Source organism: Patagioenas fasciata, chromosome Z (genome assembly GCF_037038585.1).
Source record: "Patagioenas fasciata isolate bPatFas1 chromosome Z, bPatFas1.hap1, whole genome shotgun sequence".
NCBI classification, from domain to species: domain Eukaryota; kingdom Metazoa; phylum Chordata; class Aves; order Columbiformes; family Columbidae; genus Patagioenas; species Patagioenas fasciata.
This window is the reverse complement of record NC_092560.1, coordinates 53,349,238-53,370,976: the sequence shown is the minus strand read 5'-3', so window position 1 is coordinate 53,370,976 and position 21,739 is coordinate 53,349,238. Positions and strand designations below refer to the sequence as shown.

The 21,739-nt window shown below is 37.0% G+C and overlaps 1 protein-coding gene across 23 annotated transcripts in view; it reads right to left on the bottom strand.

Moving 5' to 3' along the window:
- Positions 1–4,431: 4,431 nt before the first annotated feature.
- Positions 4,432–21,739, bottom strand: part of CSNK1G3 (casein kinase 1 gamma 3) — a 91,237-nt gene continuing 73,929 nt past the window's right edge. For 12 of the 23 annotated variants that reach the window (XM_071802764.1, XM_071802763.1, XM_071802768.1 and 9 more), the window contains 2 exons: positions 20,930–21,025; positions 4,432–6,738 (listed from right to left, as the gene is read on the bottom strand). In XM_071802764.1, coding sequence (XP_071658865.1) covers positions 6,364–6,738; positions 20,930–21,025 — 471 coding nt within the window. In that variant the 3' untranslated portion in view covers positions 4,432–6,363. Of the gene's footprint in view, positions 6,739–7,987; positions 8,072–12,741; positions 12,766–13,127; positions 13,235–20,929; positions 21,026–21,739 lie in introns of those variants that run through there. The other 11 variants (XM_071802769.1, XM_071802778.1, XM_065860339.2 and 8 more) reach the window with 5 other exon arrangements.

Here is a 21,739-nt window from a genome sequence, read left to right as displayed (position 1 = left end):
ATTCCTTATCTTTCCAAAGATGTTCTGTAAATTTTTCCAAAGCCACCAGTTTCAGTCCATTCAGTGGGTTGATGATTGCATCTGTGTTGTGATTGATGAGGAAGTCTTCCAAAAAGAAGTGGTGGAGCAGATCACTAACCATTTCCCCTTGGATTACTGGGCTTTCATTGTGGTTCCCATCCCTGTCTTCCGGCTCACGGGGCTCGGTACCTGGAGCACAACTGATCTTACTATTGAAGACTGAGACAAATAAGGCATTTAGTACATCAGCATTTTCCTCATCCTCTGTCACTGTGTCTTCCCCTGCATCCACTAGAGAACGGAGTTGCTCCTCAGCCCTCCTTTTGTTGCTAATGTATTTATAGAAACATTTCTGGTAGTCTTTTATGGCAGTAGCTAGATTCTGCTATAGTTGTGCTATGGCCCTTCTAATTTTCTCCCTCCATAACTTCACAGCATCCTTCTAATCCTCCTGAGTTGCCAACTTCTTCTTCCAAAGTTTATAAATTATCCTTTTATTCCCGCATTCCAGCTGCAGCTCTCTATTCAGGCAGGTCGACCACCTTCCCTGCTGGCTCGTCTTCAGCACACAGGGACAGCCTGCTCCTGCGCCTCTAAGATTTCCTTCTTGAAGAGTGATCAGGCTTCCTGGACTCCCTTGTCCTTCAGCACTGCCTCCCAAGAGATTGTGCCAACCAGCCGCCTAAACAGGTCAAAGTCTGCCCTCCCAAAATCGAAGGTAGCAGTTCTGCTGACCACCTCCTTATTCCTCCAAGAATAAAAAAATTATTATAGTATCATGATTGCTATGTCCAAGACAGGACATAGGACATGTGTCACACCTCCCACAAGTCCTTCTCCTTAGACAAAATGGTTCACTGGGGCATCTGGATTCAAATACTCTCAAAAGCAGATTTCCAGGGGACCTTACTAACTAGTTCCTTGAATAGCCTACACCCTGCTCTTCTGAAATACAGGGTAGCACCTCCGCTAACAGTTTTTCTTATATTACCAAAGCTCAAAAATTTCATCATCATTGTGGCGAAGATAGTCACTAATCATCACTTCACCCATGAGACCATCTCTATTTACAAACAGATCTAGGAGGGCATCTTTTCCACTCAGCTCCCTTAGCACGTCTATCAAAAAGTAATCTTCAAGGCTTAGAGGAGTGGGCGCATGCAAACCTCATGAAGTTCAAAAACAGTAAGTTCAACACCCTGTACCTGGGTTGGAGAAATCCTTAGTATCAGTACAGACTGAGGGATGAAGAGATTGAGAGCAGAAAAGGAGAACAACTTTGAGATCCTGGTGGATGAAACACTGGACATAAGCCAGCAACATGTACTTGCAGTCCAGAAAGCAAATCATATCCTGGGCTGCATCAAAAGACACATGGCCAGCAGGCTGAGGGAGGTGATTCTCCCCCTAACTCTAATCTTGTGAGAACCTTGCCCAGAGTACTGTGCCCAGCTCTGAGGTCCCCAGTACAGGAGAGACATGGATGTGTTGGAGCGAGTCCAGAGGAGGCCACAAAAATGACCAGAGGTATGGAGCACCTCTGCTATGAAGAAAGGCTGGGAGAGTTGGGGTTGTTCAGCCTAGGGAAGTGAAGGCTCTGGTGAAACCTTATCGTGGCCTTTCAGTATATAAAGGGGGCCTATAAGAAAGACAGAGAGAAACTTCTCAACATAGCCTCTAGTGACAGAACAAGGGACAACAATTTTAAACTGAAGGAGAGTAGATTTAGATTGGATGTACAGAAAAGATTTTCTTACTATGAGGATGGTGAGACCCTGGAACAAGTTGCCTAGAGAAACTGTGGATGTCCCATCCCTGGAAGTGTTCAAAGTCAGATTGAATGGGGCTTCAAGCAACCTGATCTAGTGATGTCAGGGATGTTGAACAAGATGCTATTTAAAGCTCCCTTCCAATCCAAAACATCCTGTGATGCTATGAATTTGCTAGACCTCTTCAGATCTGCTGTATGACACTTCCAGTTAACATCTGGAAAGGTGAAGTTGTTCATATGGTCAAGTGCAAATTATTTTGAGCACTGGGTTAAATCCTTATGGACTAATACATCAATGTCAATCCTGCCTGGGTGATCTATAGTAGACTTCCACAGCAATATCTGCTCTATTAGATTTTCCCCTAATCTTTACCCAGAAGTGCTCAACCATTTCACCGCTGCTGCAAGCACTGTGAAGTCCAATCACTCCTTTACACACAGCACTACCCCTCCACCTCACCTGCCCTGCCTCTCTCTCCTGAAGAGCCTGTAACCCTCCATCACAGCTCTCCAGTCACAGGACTCTCCCAACCAAGCTTCACTTAGGCCAAAGCTGCAGCAGCTCTGGGATTGAGCCAAAGCTTCCAGTTCCTCATGTTTACTCCTCAACCTGCAGGCATTCATGTACATTTAAAATGTGCTCCATTGTATTGGGTGCATCATGGAGCAGAATGAAAAGTCCTCACTAGCACACTGTCACTCAAACCTTGTCATGTTGTCCCAGAGCTTATCATCAGTAACCCTGTCCTGCCTCACACCCCTGCAGCATCACCTTCCTGAGCAGTGGCCACGGCCTGGGCTTCTGCAGATCCAGGCAAACAGTGGTGTCTTAATGCTGCAAGAGCAGGAGGCAGAAACTTAGCAAAAATGGCCTAGAGAAGCCCTGCAAGGGGTTTTGCTGAGTGCTGCAGAGGAAAGAAAAAAAAGTCCCTCCTTCTTGCACATGGGGACAGCCTGCTTCCAAACCTCTAAGATTACCTTCTTGAAGAGAGACCAGCCTTCCTGGACTCCTTTGTCCTTCAGCACTGCCTCCCAAGAGACTCTGCCAACCAGCCTTCTGAACAGGTCAAAGTCTACCCTTTGGAAGTCCAAAGTGGCAGTTTTGCTGACCACCCTTCTAACTTCGCCAACGACAATAAACTCAATCATTTCATGATCGCTATACCCAAGGCAACCTCCAGTCGACTAGTGCCCCCTAGCCCTTCTCTATTTAACAGATTCAGCAGGAGTCCTTCCTCGGTAGTCTCACTAACCAGCTGTGTCAGGAACTTGTCTTCCATGCACTGCAGAAGCCTCCTAGAGTGCTTCCTGTCTGCTGTGTTGTACTGCCAGCAGACATCTGGTAGGTTGAAGCCCCCCATAAGAACAAGGGCTAGTGATCAGGAGACTTCTCCCAGCTGCCTGCAAAATATTTCACATGCCTCTTCATCCTGGTTGGGTGTTCTGTAATGCAGGGGGGGAAGGAGGGTCTGGTGTTAGGGGTTTTTTGTTGGTTTGGGTTCTCTTTTATATATATATGTGTGTGTGTGTATATATATATATTTTTTTTTTTTAACAGTAGTTTTAGATTTAGTAGCATTTCATAACAGGATAATATTTCAGAGGAAAGTTGTGTAAAGATGTAAATGTCTTAAATACCCCATATTATAGTATGGGAAGCCCCCAAAATATGCAGTAGAGCTGTGTTTTGAGTAAGGTTCAAACAGATACAGTAATAAGATATGAAACAGTCTGTCTTACAAGAACAATAAAAATTGAGCATCTGAGAACTGAATACATCTTTAAAACTATACTACCTCAGTTACTATCATTCATTCTGAAAACTTGAAGAGGAAGATATCTTCAGAAAATACACTACTTAATTTGATCAGACAATCAATGAAGCATCTTCACATTCAAAATATCTTTCAAAAAAGCTACTAAAAGCTCCTAAAAAGCTACTGAAAAACACACAGGGGTGTATTTTTTAGCACTCAGGTGTTAAAATTCCTCTTCAAAATTTTGAGGAAAACTTTTGTTTTAATAAAAAGAAAACATGAACTTGAAAAAATTTTTACTTGCAATAGTTCTGTGTAACAGCACGTGAATGACAAATCTGCTTATAAAGCAAAGTGCCAGCAATCTTAACTAGAAGTCTAGCAACCAATTTTGCCTATAAACATTGCTCTCAAATAAATATGCCCTTTTTCATATCATATCAAATGTTTTACAGCTAGGAACAATCATGTCCACTGAATAAAAGGTTGGAACTGAAAAACTAACTAGAAGTCTGCTTTTTCTAGATACCTACCTGGCAAAATTAAAGACACATTTATTGCATATGTCACAGTATCCGTAGCAGCTTTTATTCTAGGTAGCACAGACTGCATAGACTTCAATCCATGGAGACCCTGAGTAGACTTCCTAGTTACAAACACCTGCATTCAAGTCTCGTCACTCTATTGTTATCATTAGATATATTAAAGCATATAGCAATAACACCTGTTACCTAAGCAAACATAACTGCAATGTTGAGGTAGCATTTTGAGTAACACACTTCCAATTTCCTTGCTGTCCAACAAGATCGAAACTGTTCAGCAATTCTTAAAATAACAGCTCCCACTATTTCATCCAAGACTGTAGCAAAGGGGGGAAAAAGGCAAGTTTTAAAAAACTATCTTTATTTTTTTTTCTTACATTTAAACTAGGATGTATTTCATTAGACACCCAGCCAATACTGACTCCATTAGTTTAGTCAGGAAAAAAAAAAATGCAAATCATAATGACATAACCTGAACATAGCTGCATTAGTACTGACCATTTTGCTAGAAGAAAACTTTCTTCAGCATTTAAATCAAGCACTTAAAAAATATTGCTGAAAAGCAAGTCCCTAGACACTGGTCATTTCAGCAAACAAAGAGCTTATATACACACTTTCTTGCTATGTGTATAGAGTTCAGATTATATAAACACTGTACAGGTCAAAAACCTCTGAGAATAAAACTAATCAGGTGTGTGAGAAATACACATACCACATGTACTTAAAATCTTATGAAGCAACAAATTTGGTCGAGTACTACAAGGAAGGATGTGTTTTCATATGAGAATGGTCAAGTAACCTACCATTTCAGTTCAAATAAAAGCAAAGAAGTAACTTCATGGGTTTGAGATAACCAATCACACAAACTGGTGGAGTGGAAACTTATGACCTGTTATGTTTCTGTAGGCCAAGTTCAGGCTTTTTCAAACTAAAATTTAAGGTCACGAACAGTAATGGTGACAAATATCAAAGTATACATATGAGCACATAATCCAAACAATAAAATATACTTTGAGCTGTTAAGGAAAAATAAATTACAAAATACAGTTCAAATACTTGTAAATGCAGTAATGAATTTAAAGGTGTGCATTTATCTTAACATATATTTTAAATGCTACCACAAAACGGATTAAAAATAAATAAGTATGCCAAAAGGCATATGTGGATAGGAAAAAAAATGCTAACTACGTCTTGAAGAACTAAAAAAAATTTATATAATCTGAGTTTTGGTCAACAAATCTGTCTAGTCACATTTATTTTTCAAAACCTTTCTTCAATAACTGGCAACTAAACATGAGAAAAGCATACCTCTGTCACTATGGCTTTAAAGAAGCATATATTTTCTGAAGAAAATATAAAGTGGGCTGCATTGTCCACAGAATTGCTGGTTTGTTCAGACTGCAGGCACTTCATTGGACTGTGGGGAAGTACCTGACACTTCCTTCCTATCCTACTATAGTAGTGACGTTACACTGAAAGACAAGAAATTTCGAAGAAAAGAAATTTCAGGAAATTTTGGGTGCTATGTACTAGTATGCAGAGAAGGGAAAAGCCTAATTCATTTCCATTGCATTTGCTTTCTAAATTAAAGAGTAACACAATTTACAAACAGATCTTGAACATTACATGGCACATACATATTTTTGGTTTAAAGATGTTGTCAATCATCAACTACCTTAGTGAACATATAGGCTTTAATAGTGATTCCACTGTAACCAGATTCACATTTATTTCTCATTTTATAATTCCTCTGTAGATCTCTTTTGAAGGTATTTCAACCTTACTAACATAACTGGAAGCACAACTTAAATTATATAAACTTCTGTATTCTTTGTATAATACACACACTCTTGTCATTTCTAGTGTACTACAATTCCATTGTAGGCATAATAAAAGCAGGTTTTCAAACCTAGAAGCTACTGGCAATACTTTGTTCATCAGTATCACCAGCATTTAGACAACTGTCCACAGCTAAATCAGCATCCACAGTATCTCTAGACAGTGACTGTACCACAGGATTACAGACAGGGTTTAACACTGACACAATTTGATTACATCAGTAATATGGCAGGAAAAAAAAAAAAAAAAAAACCACAAACAAACAAAAAAAAACCAAACCAAAACAAAACAAAACATGGGTCAGAAAGGAAAACATTTTTCTATGGTTGTACATCTGTATTTTTCTTCTGCATTTTGGAAGAAAAGTGTTTTTGATACGCTGCCATGAATTCAAATAACAAATATACAGTATCTGTCTTCAGCTAAGACACTGCTAGTATTTCCTAGGACAGAAAAAATACTTTTCAAGCTTAGTTTTGCTGAAGATACTCTTCATTTGTACTGTTTTCTTGGTCCATTGGTTGGTGGTCAAAGAAGCACTCATATTTGACAAAACCTTAAAGCTTTCAGAATAGATGAACAGAAGAAACAAAAGATGGATGAAGGAGGACCAAATCAAAGCACACAGGCATGACATTGTTTCTAAGGGAGTCCTTGGAAAACGTGTGCTCATTATGGAGGTTTTCTTTTTTTTAGGATCACAAGACAGTAGTTGAACAAATAGGCAATTTCCCATGTTCTGCTTGGTTCTAGTCACTTGTGGCGCTGAATGGTTTTCCTTTTCCTCCGCTTGAAAAAACAGCAGCACCTGCAGGTGTGACATGAATTACATATGATATAAAAAGAAAACACAAAGTCAAACTCTGCTTACTGTATTTGTTTCATTTGAAGTATGTAGTTCAAGTATATACAGGACCATAAAGAATACATTAAGCTCTATTGCAGTTGATTAATTTATTAGTGAAAGAAACTGAAATAAGTATTTTTGCCACATTTCACTTTTTTTTTTTTTTTGAAAAAGGTTATGAAATGAAAAACGTTACAATAAAAATAGCTAACAAGTAGAGTATTGTATGAGGGTATTGAAAGCATAGGCATTATAGGCTGACTTAAAAATGTATTTGTAAGAATAAGGAATGTTCCATTACCTGAGTACTCTTTCACATTAACTGGTAATATGCCAAATAGAAGCTTGAGCTTAAGACTATGTCACCTGAACTGCATATTTAAGACACTACTGTTGCTAACACAAGAAAACAAACTGAGCTTCCTTTGTCAACCAGAACTTAGAAAAACCTTCTCCAAGGATATTCCACAAAATATTTTAGAAGAATTCATGAACAAGATAATGTTCAGATTCAATGCTGTGATGATATTACTACTGTGAAAAAAAATCACAGCTTTAAGTGTACTGACATTCTCTCTTGTCTTTCATTGCAAAGGAAACTAAAATTGACAAAGACTGCAAATATCACTTAGCAAAAAGAGACAATCCAAAAGTAACTGCAAAAACAATACAACAGGAAAAAGAATTGGAGGGAGTTAGACATAGACAATACAGAGGAGGATTGCAGAAGTCCAGGAAGTATTTTTGAAAATAAACTAAAAAGGAAAGCAACAAATACACAAAGAATAGTTTTTCATTTGCACATAATGTTAGCCTTATTTTAAGCAACAGTCAGCTCCTGAACACCACCTTTTAAAATAAACCTTGCATTTAGTAAAGTTTTCACAATTTGCAAACAAAAGTGAACATGCAGGCTGTCTACCTTAACAGAGCCTGCCCCATGGAGTTCTGCAGTTTGGTTACTGAATCCTCACCTGCAGTGCTATATACTCAAGAGCCTTTCTTAAACCAATGCAATGGAAGTGAAAACCTAAATGTACTGCATCAGTAACCTATCAGTAAGTCCTTAAGTTCACCAAACATTCTGTTGATTTAGTTTGGAATATGGGAAATGGGGAAAGCATCTGAAGAACAGGGAGAATAAGTGTCTAAAAATAAGGTTCTATAGGGGATCAGAACAACATCCAACGTAGGGGGAGACAGAAGTTACCTGAAGAAGGGCACCCTGTTGCTCAGTCACTGAAAAAGTAGCAGTGGGCAGAGGCAGGCCAGGGCTGCTCTGAGAGTTACATAACTTTTAGTAGAAAAAAACATTGGTTATTGATAGAGAGAAAGTCCAAAACTAAAACTCATTAGGGGAAACTACATAAATATTTTTACAGATCGCAGAAATATACTGTATTTATGAACTTCAAAGTACTTCTAAATGAGACATAATTGTTTTCGAAGGCTAGTAGCCATCAAATGCAACCAGAATTCTCTCATAATTACTAGCCCTTTTTATTAGCATCTGTCTACAACCACTAACATCCATTATCACTTAAGCTTTGAATTTATATGCAGATGTATGGAGTCCAATTTAGTTTAATCCTTCCTTCACCCCAGTCTTTTCCCAAGGATTTTATTTGTATATATATATACAACAAACATCGTATTTAAAAAAAAAAAAAAAAAAGCATTTTACAGTGCTCCTTCCCTTTCATTGTGAATTATCCTATGATACTGTAAACGAGGAAATCCTACCCTAGACTGTGATGGTAAATCACTTTTGTACTTGTTTCAGATTAGGAAGGCTAAAAGAAATCTTATAGAAAAATTTTCTCTTAATTTCAGTATATACAGGACACAGGTTACGTAAGTAACTGTAGGAAGATCAAACTGTCTCAGACAATTTATATTCTAGAAAAACAATACAGGATTTTAACTTTTCACTGTTTAACCACATTTTGCTTATATGGAGCATGTCTCAAGAAACAGCAGATCACATTTCTAATTCACAAACACTTTAGGTTTTCTTTCTTTCCTTCCCAGAAAATTTTAAGCCATTCTTGATACAAATCTTATACTGTCCTTCATTCCTTCTCCACAGCCTATTAAATTTGCTACTTCTCTGTCAACCAGGTAAGAACGACATCATGCAACACAGAATTCAAAAATTCTATTCTTAACCAACATAAAGCACTGCTTTTTTAATGGCCTCCTGGAGTTCGCATAATACTCTTGCAAAGACTATAATTTCTATTAATAGCTGGTTTTTTTCTGTTGTTATTGCTTGCGTTTTGTTTGTGTGGTTTTTTGGTTGGTTGGTGTGTATGTGTGTGAGGTGGGTTTATTGTTGTAAGAACTAATCAAATGCATTCTAGTTCAGAGAATTTCATTAAGTGCTGAAGACTGTTATTTGGTGTGGGAAAATAAATCCCTTACTAACATACAATATACCTAAAAAACGCTAAAGGAATGCAAGTTATGTAGAGCATTGTAAACCACAGAACTGTCTTGGAAACTTACTGAAATGTATATTTATCAGCCGGAGAGTGTTAGACCTGCAAACCTTCCAAGGCCAAATATACGTCATTTTTAAATATATTTACATTTACATGGGAATAAGACAGGTCAGACTACATTGCTGGTAATAGGTTTTATGAAAGAGAAGTAACTCTGATATTAGAGATCCATAGTGCATGATCTCTTGAAGAGTATAAAAGAAATACAGACATGTTCTTAAGAATACTGTCACTAGAGGGTGTCATTATCACTTTTCTATGTATATTACATTGCTTAAAGTCATACTAAAGCTACAGATAATGGTATTATTAACTAGTATTAAACCATGAGTTTATCATATTAATCAATACACAGGCAAAACGCATATGAATAAATGCACTTTGAAAATTTCTAATTCTAGGAAAGAAACATTTTTTCTTTAAAGAAAGCATTTAATGACTACTAACCTCTTTCTCTGTAGGTATTAAACATTTCTACAGCAGGCAGTATAATACCAATTTTTGAAACCTGAGAAACAACTTAATTTGCCTGTACAATCCAAAGTGACCTTTGAGATATCATCTACGGTAGCAATCTCCGTATTACGGTTACAAAAAACTTCTTGTCCTTCTTAAAACATTATCATACTTTTTTTCTGTTAAATACCCTCCCCTCTATCACTTGAGTACAACCTTGGCACAACATGCTAAAGCAACATCAGTTCTCGTTTGTGTTTAGATGGCTGTGGTTTTATATTTGCCATCTAGCATGTGGCAGCACTTAACTGATTATTATCATGTGTTTAAAAACGCAAAAAGAATGCGAGATGCAAAAAGGAAAGAGCATATCTTTTCCTGTTTGTCCTCCTCTGTCATCCCAGGGCAGAGCGTCTTAGTTACCAAATTACGCATGTTTCATAGATGCAACTGTTCTGATGTCTAGCAAAGAGTTAACAAAATAAATGTTAATTGCTCAGTGATAACTCAAAGACCACCCATACAAGACAAGATGTACAAGTTTCAGGGCAGAACAGTGATCAGGTTAGTTTTCTCCCTGTTTTACAACTCCAGTAAGTAACAACTGAAATAGTGCTGAAAGTGTTTTTTCTAAAAAAAGCAAAAAACAAAACAAACCACACAAAGAAAAAAAAAAGGCATAAAACCCAAACCAACAAAACCCAAACATCAAAAACTTCAAAACCCAACACCCAATGCTAAGCTGTGCTTGCTGTACATGTTTGCTGCACAGCAACACCTGAAGTGCATGAAGATGACAAGGCATAAGATTTAGCATATATACTGCATGTGAGTACATAAACATATAAGAAAAACAGGAAATGTTGGATGTATGTCCCAAAATAATGCAATGCTTACTGAAAAAAAAACCCTTCTACTTTCTGATTTACAGTATCTCACTGAAATGGTAACAGAAGATCTAATATTCAGGTAAGCAATATTTGTGTTCATAATTAAAACCATTCATGATAGGGCACCTGTTCTTCAGTCTTTTAAATGAAGATATAGTGATGCTAAGCTGCTAAAACTATGCAAACATCTAGAACAAAGAATGACATGTTTCTAAAAAAATATTCCAGTTTGTGTCCTCAGAGTATGAGGAAATGTTACAACATTAAGATATCAGCAAGAGACATTAACTTTGTTCATACTGTCAGATGGCAAAAAGATTATGGAAGAGGCATAAAGTGAGAGTCTTCCGATAAAACAATGTCTCCTTAAAACCAAAAAAGTCTGTATCACGACATGAAAGATACTGATCCTTGCATTTCCTTACACTGTTCAGCAGTATAAAAATCTATAAATGGATTTTTAAGTGTCTCACAATATCTTTGGATTACTTAAACCTTCTCTAGTATTGCTACTGAGAAAAGATGTATACTTAAACACTGATGTCTGATAGCAACGTGGGGGAGGTGTGGGTGTGAGGGTGTTGCTTTAATTACTACCAAAATACAGAACAACTTCTACTCCCGCAAATGTGGAATCTGCAGTTAAAATAGACACTACTGGAAAACTAGTTTGTCTGTTTCATACTGAAAAATAAGATCAACCTAAAGTGTAGTATATTGAGACTAGATATTTTGTCTGAAACAAAACCAGTGAAGAGAGAGCCAAAAAGGTGATGGATAGCATATTTGTCCATCAACTATTCATACCAAAGGAAATGAACATCTACACTTTTAGAGTAGCTGTGGCATCTTGCCTTCTGAGAATTCTCTTACTTTCTGTAGAGAAGTAACCATTGGTTTAATTGTGCTAAGGACTACTCAAAACTTAAGATATCTAATCTTTTCCTCTGTGTACATAAACTGGACATAAGGAAGGTTATGACTGCACATCTCCAAAGGGAAGAGATAGGGAAGTTCTCTATGTGCAGCCTACCAACATCCTTGCTCCTTGTGGTCTGGATTTTTTTTTGCTTTAAATATATGTTTTAGAAAACAGAATTATAGAAAAACCAGAAAAATAATACTACAGTACTCTGCAAAGATGGCAGATAAAGAACTGGTGTTCTCAGTGCTCACACAAAACTAACTCACAAGTGTGGCACAACAGGCACTTCTATTCACGATTTTTAACTACACATGCACATAAATCTTACACATGAAAACAAGAGCTTGCAGAACAATCACTTCAAGAAAAAAATCGTACTTTGAGAAACTGCCCCTTATCTAAAAGTTAGGAAAAAGGGCCCTACAAAACTTACTGCTATTAAGGAACGCTTACTGGATTTTTCTGCTACTTATGTATCCTTCATACTTGCATGCTCCCGTTTGATGATAAATGAGATGCATACCCTTGTAAAATTCTATTCTAAGCAAAATTATAAAAGAAATGTCAAAAGTTATACCGCCTTTAGCTATCAAGAATGTTTTTCAATACTATTTTGCAAGTCTGACTTTACTACTCAAATATATATACACTAGTTGTCCATCACATGTTAACAGACCTTAATGTTTTCCTCTTTAATTACACTGTAACTTTACGGAACCTTGAAGTCATGTTTTAGTAATTAGTTAGCAGGTTGTCAAAGACTAATCATCTGGGAAACAATGTTTACAGCGATAACGGCAAAGTTCAAACATTTGGTAGCATTTATTACTTGTTGATATAAGCCAGTTACTCTCTAGATGTTAAAATACTAGCTGAATGCTACAACATCTGAAAAGAACAATTCCTCCTCTAAAACAGGATAGTGGGTAAGGAAAAATATTCTACTACTCACTAAAAAGGATTAAATAAAGTACACCACAGACTACATAACTTAAAAGAAAGCAAGATGTGAAGCAGGTAAAATAGCCCCTGAAGGTGGCCATTTGTAAAACACTTGTTTCACAATAGTGAAACATGTTTTGTGATTTCCAAATTGACTTATTATTTTAAAGTTCTCTGAAATTAGTTTCAAACTAAATAATAAGAACAAAACCCCTGGGGCTATTTCTGCCTGTGCTGCGGAACTCACCACATGTTCAATACTTTCTGGCAGCTATACAGAAAGAAAGTAAGGGAAAAAAGAGAATCAGAATACAACACAGAGGAAGAATCTTACATTTTTCATACATAACTTTTGGTAGCCAGAAAATGTTCTTAAAATAAATATTTCAAAATCAGTTGAAATGTCAAAAATGCATGCACTTTTCTAGTGTGGAGAGATGTGTTATTGAGGGCTCAGCCTAAAAAGCATAAGCTACAGGAAGTCTATTATTTAAAGCCAAAATTACGTATAGCACTATAGTTTTGCCCCTTACCAATGGCTATTCAGTTTAGACAATATTTTTTAATAGCTATACAAAAATTTTGAAGAAGCTGAGCACACAAGATCCAAAGAATATAAAAAGATGGACATACTTAGTTTCATCCGTTACTTCTACTTCTGCAGGAGCTGTGATGGGTGCATTTGAACGGCCTGCAGTTGGGTCATCTGTGTTCAGTTCTCCATTTGTTGAGTTTACTACCTGAAATCACCAGAAATACCTGAAATTATGCTAGTGCCAGACATACATTTGTCAATTCCCAAAGTCATAACACATCTCCAAAAAACAGTACTTTTCACTAATTACATAACTCTTTTGATTCCAATAATAGTGTATTTCCAGGTTTCATTACTACATCCCTGCACTCCTGCAACTTTACTTTCATATATACCCGTGGAACTGACATCTATGTGACAGACTCAAAGTGAATGGACTAAGCAAAGCAATTCCATTCCAGGTTTGCTGATCTCCCTCATGTCTCTACAGAGCCTTAAAGCAAAGGTACTAACTACTTTCCCAATATCAATTCAGCACATCTTACCCTATCTCTGCTTCGTTAGTATATCTAAGCTCCTTAGGGGCCCAATTCAGTTGATCTCAGAGTACCCACCAGAAGAGGGGAAAACCAAAACATTTTCTAGATATAAGAGTGTAGATGGTGTTAGGTTTTCACTCTTAGAGCACAAAAACACTTACTACTGTCAAAAAAAACCCAAACCAAAACAAAACATTAATCTTCATTTCCATTAACTTACTCTCAAATTCCTTTATAAATTCTCCAGCCACCAGGACAGCTCTGGTTCTCCGGGAATGTTTGTTCTGACCTTAAACCAAATGGAACCTAATATTTCCTCTCTCACTTCCTGACATCTTTCCTGCATGACAAATGGAGCTAATCCAGAGGCCTTTCCCTTATTCACCTCACAGAACTGGCCAAGAAGATGGTTAACTGGATAAAAGACAAGTGCGCATCTGGTCAGAGCAGCTGACACTGGTAACAGAACCTTTAAAACTCAAAGAGGTCTACTAGCTAAAGACTAGCAGAAAATGATTGGACTAACAACACTGAACAAAAGTATCGTTCTGCCCAAATAACGTAAGAGCCAGCAGAAAACATCCGTAAAACATAATCAGCTAGAGGAATGTGGTCTGACAGTAGTTCATAGTTCAAGATTCTTACCAGCCTGATGGTCAGAGATTAAGGTAGAAGAAAGCAGAGAGAGGGAAATTAATCATCATCATGTTACTATCCCCCTCACCCTTCCAAGTTCTCTTAATGGAGCAGCTACATCTCATCTGTTTATAACCAGAGCTAATAGCCTTGCCTACTAAGGTTTGCTTTCCAGTTCCTATTACAACTAAGAACCGAGCTTCAGAAATCTGGGGAACCTAAGCCATTTTCCGTGTCATATGCCTATTTCAGGCTGAGTTTTCTTGGTTTTTTGAGTTTCACTAAAATAGAAGCCACTGCCAGAATACTGTGCAGCCCAATAACAAAACGAAAGATCTCTGAGATTGCACTAATCAAATTACTTAAATTTTGGTCAATATAACTACAGAAATTTTGGGAGATTGGACTTGATTTCTGTGGCGACAGGTAGGTCAGTGAAGTTTCAGCCAGGTGGCTTAAGCTTAGTTTCATATAATTTAGGATGGCAGAAGCACTAAACATTCAGTGACAGAAATAGGTAGGAATTGTACTAAAACATCGTAAGATAGGGGGTCAGGCATCTTAAACGCAACATGCTGGGATAGCAGATTTTTTTTTTTTTTACAAGTATCTTAATATTTGTTGACATCATTGTCCATATTTTCCAGCAAGGGGAAAGTGTATGATCCCAAGAATCTCACCAGGCATCTTACTGTGCAGGCAACTTCTTTCTTTTTTATGAAATATCCAGTTGTAACAGTGATAAGCTGAGCAGAAACATATGGTGTTTGCATGGGAAGTACTTGCTAAATAAGACAGGATCATTCATGAAAATGTAAGGGTAAAAAAATGTGCTCAACTTGTCTATCAAACGTATTTCGGATCCAAAGGATCTAAATCATAGCTACATAACTAATCACAACGACAGCCTGCACTAACCCATATACAGTAATGCCATCCAATTAAGATTGTGGTCAGCCTTGTGTGCAGTCCTAATCATTCCCGATTTCTGCTCCATTATCTAAACTTAAAATGAACTTCTCTAATGAGATCCTCAGACCTCTTCTCAGATTTTAGTAAGAACATTTGATAAGAAACAGAAGCCTTGTCTTCAGTTTTCTCCAGGGCAGGGTTCATCAAGAAACAACACAACAGGTATATGCCCCTTTCTGGATGGGAAGCATCCAAAACCCATACACCTTAGCATTCCTGATTGTTTTAAAGAACAGATGACAGTTTGCATAGGTATTTGCAAGAACTCCTATTTTCTTCTCTTTTCCTACAAAAAGCAAATGAAAACATTTATGATTTTTACTCAAATATCAAACATACTCCCCAACTCCAGCATCTATGGAGCTTTCACATGGCATTCTCCTTCACACTTCCTTCCCAGAAGTGCATGTTCAATCATTCACCTCTGTCTTCTTGAAGGAGATTCAAAAAAGGGGATCAAACTCAAGGATTTACACATTCTTCATTTGAACTGGAAAACATGAAAGCGGGTAACTAAAACTCCTTCCTACATAAATAAACTAGGTATGAACATTATTTTTCAACAATAGGTTGAGAAAATCCATCTTTCCCTTCTGATGGATAAAAAGTTTGACAGGAACAAAACTGTATCTAAGCATGTTTTTATAGTCTGTCATTCTATCCTGACTAGAGGAAGTTTATTTTCGAAAGGCAGGCAAAAAAAAAAAAGGCTTGCTGCTCTGGTTCATGGATGGTTCTTATCAGTCTTTGTCAACAACTCTCTTCTGGCCTCTTTGGAACCTCTCCTGGCAATTGTTAAAAGAACATGTGCAAGATTTAAGCAAGTCAAAATCAAAAAACTCTGACAGATTTTGTTTTAAAATCACAGCTAGTTAAAGTCATACTAATCTAAGCTGACTTCAGCTTTAAAGGAGCAATAACACTCTTCTGCTTGGGTCAGCGCACTGTCATACGGTAACAAAGAGTAAAGCTTATTTTAGTGTTTCCCAATACATTTATATGCTTACAAAAGAGGAAGTCTTTCCTTTCAAGACAGCATTTGTCCTAAGGTATTTTTTTTCTTAATTTAACAATGCTGTTTTCTCTATTAAACTTTGACACAAACTTTGTGGAAACCTTCACACCAGATGGCAGAAGACTGTCTTGCCTCACTTTGGTTGATCTCTATCAAAGAAAGAGAGACATCAAGGAGAAAGAGACCTCAGTCTTGCCCATATACATACACCAGGCATATCCAACAAATACACAACCCAACATGACCAAGTACAAATAGCTGTTGCATGGCTTAGTTTAGATGGGAAGAAAACGGCATTCATCTTTCTGGAAAGAGTTGTGATCTCTGAAAGCGTAAGTGAACCAAAGGGTATTGGTAGTTAAAAAAAAAAAAAACAGCTTCAGTCATCCTTCTCTGGAATCACAAATTCCCGGAGTTTCACTCTATTCTACTACTGCTGAAAAGAGCTCTAGGAACAATCTTAGTAAGATGAAAAAACAAGAATTAATACACCTGCAACAGAGTCAAATATTTACCTTTTTAAAAAACCTAATAAAGCATCATTCAAAGGCATACAAAAGTTAGGCAGGAATGCTTCAGTTCCAGTATCAGTAAGGGTACAACTGTATGTTCTTACAACCATAAATTCTGTAGCTTGTTAAAATAACCTACAATGCTGGAAGTTCATTCCCTGAACATTAACATTTTTCCATGAATATTCACAGAATTAGCTCTCTGAAAACTACTATTTTAAACCAAGTTTCACATTAGAAGTGTTGCAATGTTGAAGATTAACTTAAGCTACTCACCTATATACAAGTGAGAGATTAACCATTAAACTGAAAATCTAAACCAATTTTAAACATTTTGATAACAGATCTTATCCTCCTTCAAATTTAGTTCCTTCAAATTATTCAGTTCTTTAAAAGTTTATATAAAGAAGCATGTGTGTCACATTGGCTGTTTCTTGCTATCCTCTATTCCATAACGCAAACAAATTTAAAATACTAGACCCAGCTATCTAATAATTAGATCTATTAATTGTGGAACAGATTCGTTTCTTAGGTATACATCCTTATGAAGCTTGATAAAGGTCAGATATAGCAAGGCAGAGTTGAGCCTGAATACCAGTTCTCCAAATGGTAAATCGTCAGGCTAGCCCTGTGCTTTATTTTGGATTAGTATGTGAACTAGTCTTTTACTTGCTATGTTCAAAAATCTGTCAGAAACTCTCTCATAAGACAGATTTTGTTGTTTTTCATGCTTCTAATCACAATAAGAAATTGAAAAACATTTAGAATCACAGAGAAAATAATCATTGATTTCATTACCGATCTCAGTAACTGAATTCTTCACCCTTCAAAAAATATAGCCAGCCTTCATGCCCAAGCAATTAATTAGTGATATTACAGAATGCTACATTTTACCTTCAAAAAGCTTCCAGTTAAGACAAAAGATAATAATAAAAAGAATAAAAATCATAAAAATCATAAAAAAAATTAAAATAATTTTAAAAAATCACACTATCTTTTTAATACACAAAAGATTAAGGAAATTTATTTGTTAAATCTAACACATTGCTATCTTGACTTCTTGAAGAAGAGGTGTCTCACAATGCAAAACTACTTCCATCAAATATCTAACCTTTCAAGCAGTTCCTAAGCACCTTTCAAGACCTGTGGCACTTCACTGGGAACTCTTTAACCTGATGTCTTAATCTAACCTTCTTTCAAAGAATTTCTAAATGGGAAAACAGAAAGAGAAAGGATAAGGGGAAGGAGATAAGCTAGCAAGTGAGGAAACAAAGTCATGAACAGATTAGTACAGTCTTTCTGAGCGCATAAGCAGTTTGAAGTTCATGTAGAGAAGGAAACAATTCAATGTTGTACAGCTGACTTTTTTAGGAACTGAGGCAAACTTACAAACTAAAGACACAGGAAGTTGCTGAATGAAATGCTGGGAGGTACAAGGTGCTCTCATTAATAAGGCTAGAGCAACTAGAAATACAGACTGCCATACTACAGCTTGTTTATCTTATTCTAAATACAGATAAGAGGAAGAAGAGATGTGAGCTATTTCTGTAGGTCTTCCCTTTACAACTCAATTTGCTAATCGTATTTGAACTTTAAACACGAACTGATGCTACAAAGTAAAATTAGACATTGAGCATATTAATATATCATTAACATAGGTCTAGAGAGTTTGGGATAAATTAAAGTAGCACAAAACCAGAATGATCACTGTTAATGAACAAACCATTTAGAACCTGAATGTTTCCCACTTCAACATGATTAATAAGAGCATAAAAAATATGTACTAACACACATACATTCACATCACTTGAATTTAATGTCACAGTGAAGTATCACTAACATGATTTAATAATCTTCTACAAAAGGATTTTAAAGATGACATCAGCAGTAGTATTACAGATGAGTGTAGCAGTGACCTATGAAACATTTCATTGTCACTTTAAAATAAAATAAAATTATCTGCCAGGTTTTCATATATTGCAGAAAAACAGATAATTCAGCATAAAACTGATCTCAAAGATGAGCAACGACTCACTAATGTCACACAAAAAATAAACAGACTTCAATTTCATACCTTAGACTCAATTTTCCTTTGAACAATTATCCATGGCGCTTTTAGAATTAGTCTTCTTGGGTGCAACTAGGTATCCGGCTAAACTAGCTAGCTAATCGTCCAACTCAATAGCATGATTCAGTTAGTGTCACTACAACAACGGGGTATTTGACAACAGTCAAGGGCTCAAACTTCAAAACTGAAGATACTATGTGGTTTTATAAGTGCATTTAGTGAGGAAACAATCACGTTAAAAACCCAATCAAGCTGGCTTGAAAATACTCTTGTGCACAACACTTGATCTTCAAAGACACAGACCAAAAGTCTGCAGTTTGCCACACTGCTCTTTTTACATCGCAGCTCTGTAATCTCAACTGATCTAAATGATCTGAACTCAGAATACACATATTCTTTGAGGAAAAAAGAAAGATCGTTACATTAACAGAAAGCAGTACTACCAGTATTTCCTAGAAAATGTTCTCTCCACCCCCAAAAGGCATTTAATATATGTTAACATTACAATGTAATAACATCTCTCGTGACTTGACAGTAATTTCTAAAGCAGCAAAATTTAGAGAATGTTATATTTGAATTGTGTTTCAAAGCATTTAAGACACAGAATTTTCACACTGGTGAGACTACAGCATTGTTTTCTTTAGTCTGGACTTCTCATTCTTCAGGCATTGAAAATATTTTTCCAAACCAATATTCAGAAGAAATACATGTAACTTAGACTGTCAGAATCAAAAATGCAGCAGACAAAACATTTTTTCCCTACATAACCCTTTAAAATAACAATTATTTTCATTTCAGACCAAAATGTCAAAACCCCATACAGAATTTGCAGCTGGCATTCTGAATCACAGAATGTTAGGGATTGGAAGGGACCTCAAAAGATCATCTAGTCCAATCCCCCTGCCAGAGCAGGAACCTACATGAGGTTACACAGGAATGTGTCCAGGTGGGCTTTGAATGTCTCCAGAGTAGGAGACTTCACAACTTCCCTGGGCAGTCTGTTCCAGTGTTCTGTAACCCTCACTGAGAAGAAGTTTCTTCTCAAATTTAAACAGAACCTCCTGTGTTCCAGTTTATACCCATTGCCCCTTGTCTTATTGTGACACTCGCCCTTTACATATTTATAAACACTAATGAGGTCACCCCTCAGTCTCCTCCAAGCTAAAGAGACCCAGATCCCTCAGCCTTTCCTCATAAGGGAGATGCTCCACTCCATCATCTTTGTGGTTCTGCACCGGACTCTCTCCAGCAGTTCCCTGTCCTTCTTGAACTGAGGGGCCCAGAACTGGACACAACATTTCAGATGTGGTCTCACCAGGGCAGAGTAGAGGGGGAGGAGAACGTCTGTCGACCTACCAACCACCCCCCTTCTAATACACCCCAGGATGTCATTGGCCTTCCTGGCCACAAGGGCACAGTGTTGGCTCATGGTCATCCTGTTGTCCACCAGGACTCCCAGGTCCCTTTCCGCTATACTGCTCTCTAACAGGTTGTTCCCCAACTTATACTGGAACCTCTCCTTATGTATTATTCCAACCATCTCATCCCTAAATATATTCAAAGATAAAGACACTAAAAAGTAAAAATTAAGAGTAAACCAGTAAAAGAAAGCTCTTTGATGATTACATAAATTAATAATAAAGGAAAAATTCTTGATTCCTGCTCATTTTTCCACTGATAAGTGTGAAGTACTGCCCTGGGAAACATTCTTCTAGTCAACTACTGTTTAAACAAAAGTTGCAAAGTTGCATATTTGAAGTCTGCTTAAGGAATAAAAAAACATCACTTGAACAACACTGAATTCTGTCAATTGTGTTTTAGTTGCTAATACAACTAAGTAACACATCAAAATTCTAAACTTCAGCTGCTTGCACTCATCTAAGCGCATATTCCCTCAAAAAGAGACAGTTTCTTCAGTTTAGGCTTCCATTAAGAAACATGTAGCAGAAATTCCAGTACAAAAAGATCCATACGCTTATGCGCCTGTTCTAATTTCAGATTGAGACTTGTGAAGTAGGTTATGGTTGGAACGTTCTGAACATTATTGGACAGTAAACTTAATACAAAAACATGAATCATGTCATGCACTACAGGAAACTATAACAGTGTTATATAATGCAAAAAGATGGATTAAGTCATGGAAAGAAGCAGAAAATACCTGTACCGAGCCACCATGTCTGTCAGCTGCTAGATGAGCCCGCAAATGATGTTGATTGGCTTGCTGTGAGTCCCAAGCTGCCCTATGGTCTGTCGACTATCATTTTTTAGTGCATTAGGAATATAAGGAAAAGAAGAAATAAAAATTCAAAAAACAAAAAATTCATGCATTAATTATTATATATTATTTTTAAAAGCACAAAACCACCACAGACTCCACTCCTATAGAGATTGTAGATCAACATTATCTCCATACTGACATATAACTACACACAAATTTTCAAAGAGAGGGAGATAAAACTCAAAATTTCTAGCAAGAAACAAAGTCCACCAACACAATCCTGTAATCTACCATAGGTAAATGGACACAGATCTAAATTCCTAATATTTTTACCACCTGGGTCATTATCATAGAATAGTTTGGGTTGGAAGAGACCTCCAAAGGTCCCAGTCTAGTCCAGCCCCCTTGCAATGAGCAGGGACATCTTCAACTAGATCAGGTTGCTCAGAGTCCTGCCCATTCCAACCTTGAATGTCTCCAGACATGGGGTATCTAACACATCTCTGGGCAACCTGAGCCAGCGTTTCACCATTCCTAATCTAAAAAATTTCTTCTGCATGTCTAGCCTCAATCTACTGTATTTTAATCCAAAAACATTACTCCTTGTCCTATTGCAACAGGCCCTGATAAACAGTCTGTACCCTTCTTTCTTATCCTAGTTTAAAAAAAAAAAAAAGTGAAAATGATAGAACCCCACACATGTTACAGCCCCTAAAGATGATACAGCATATGGGGAAGAGACAGTGATTA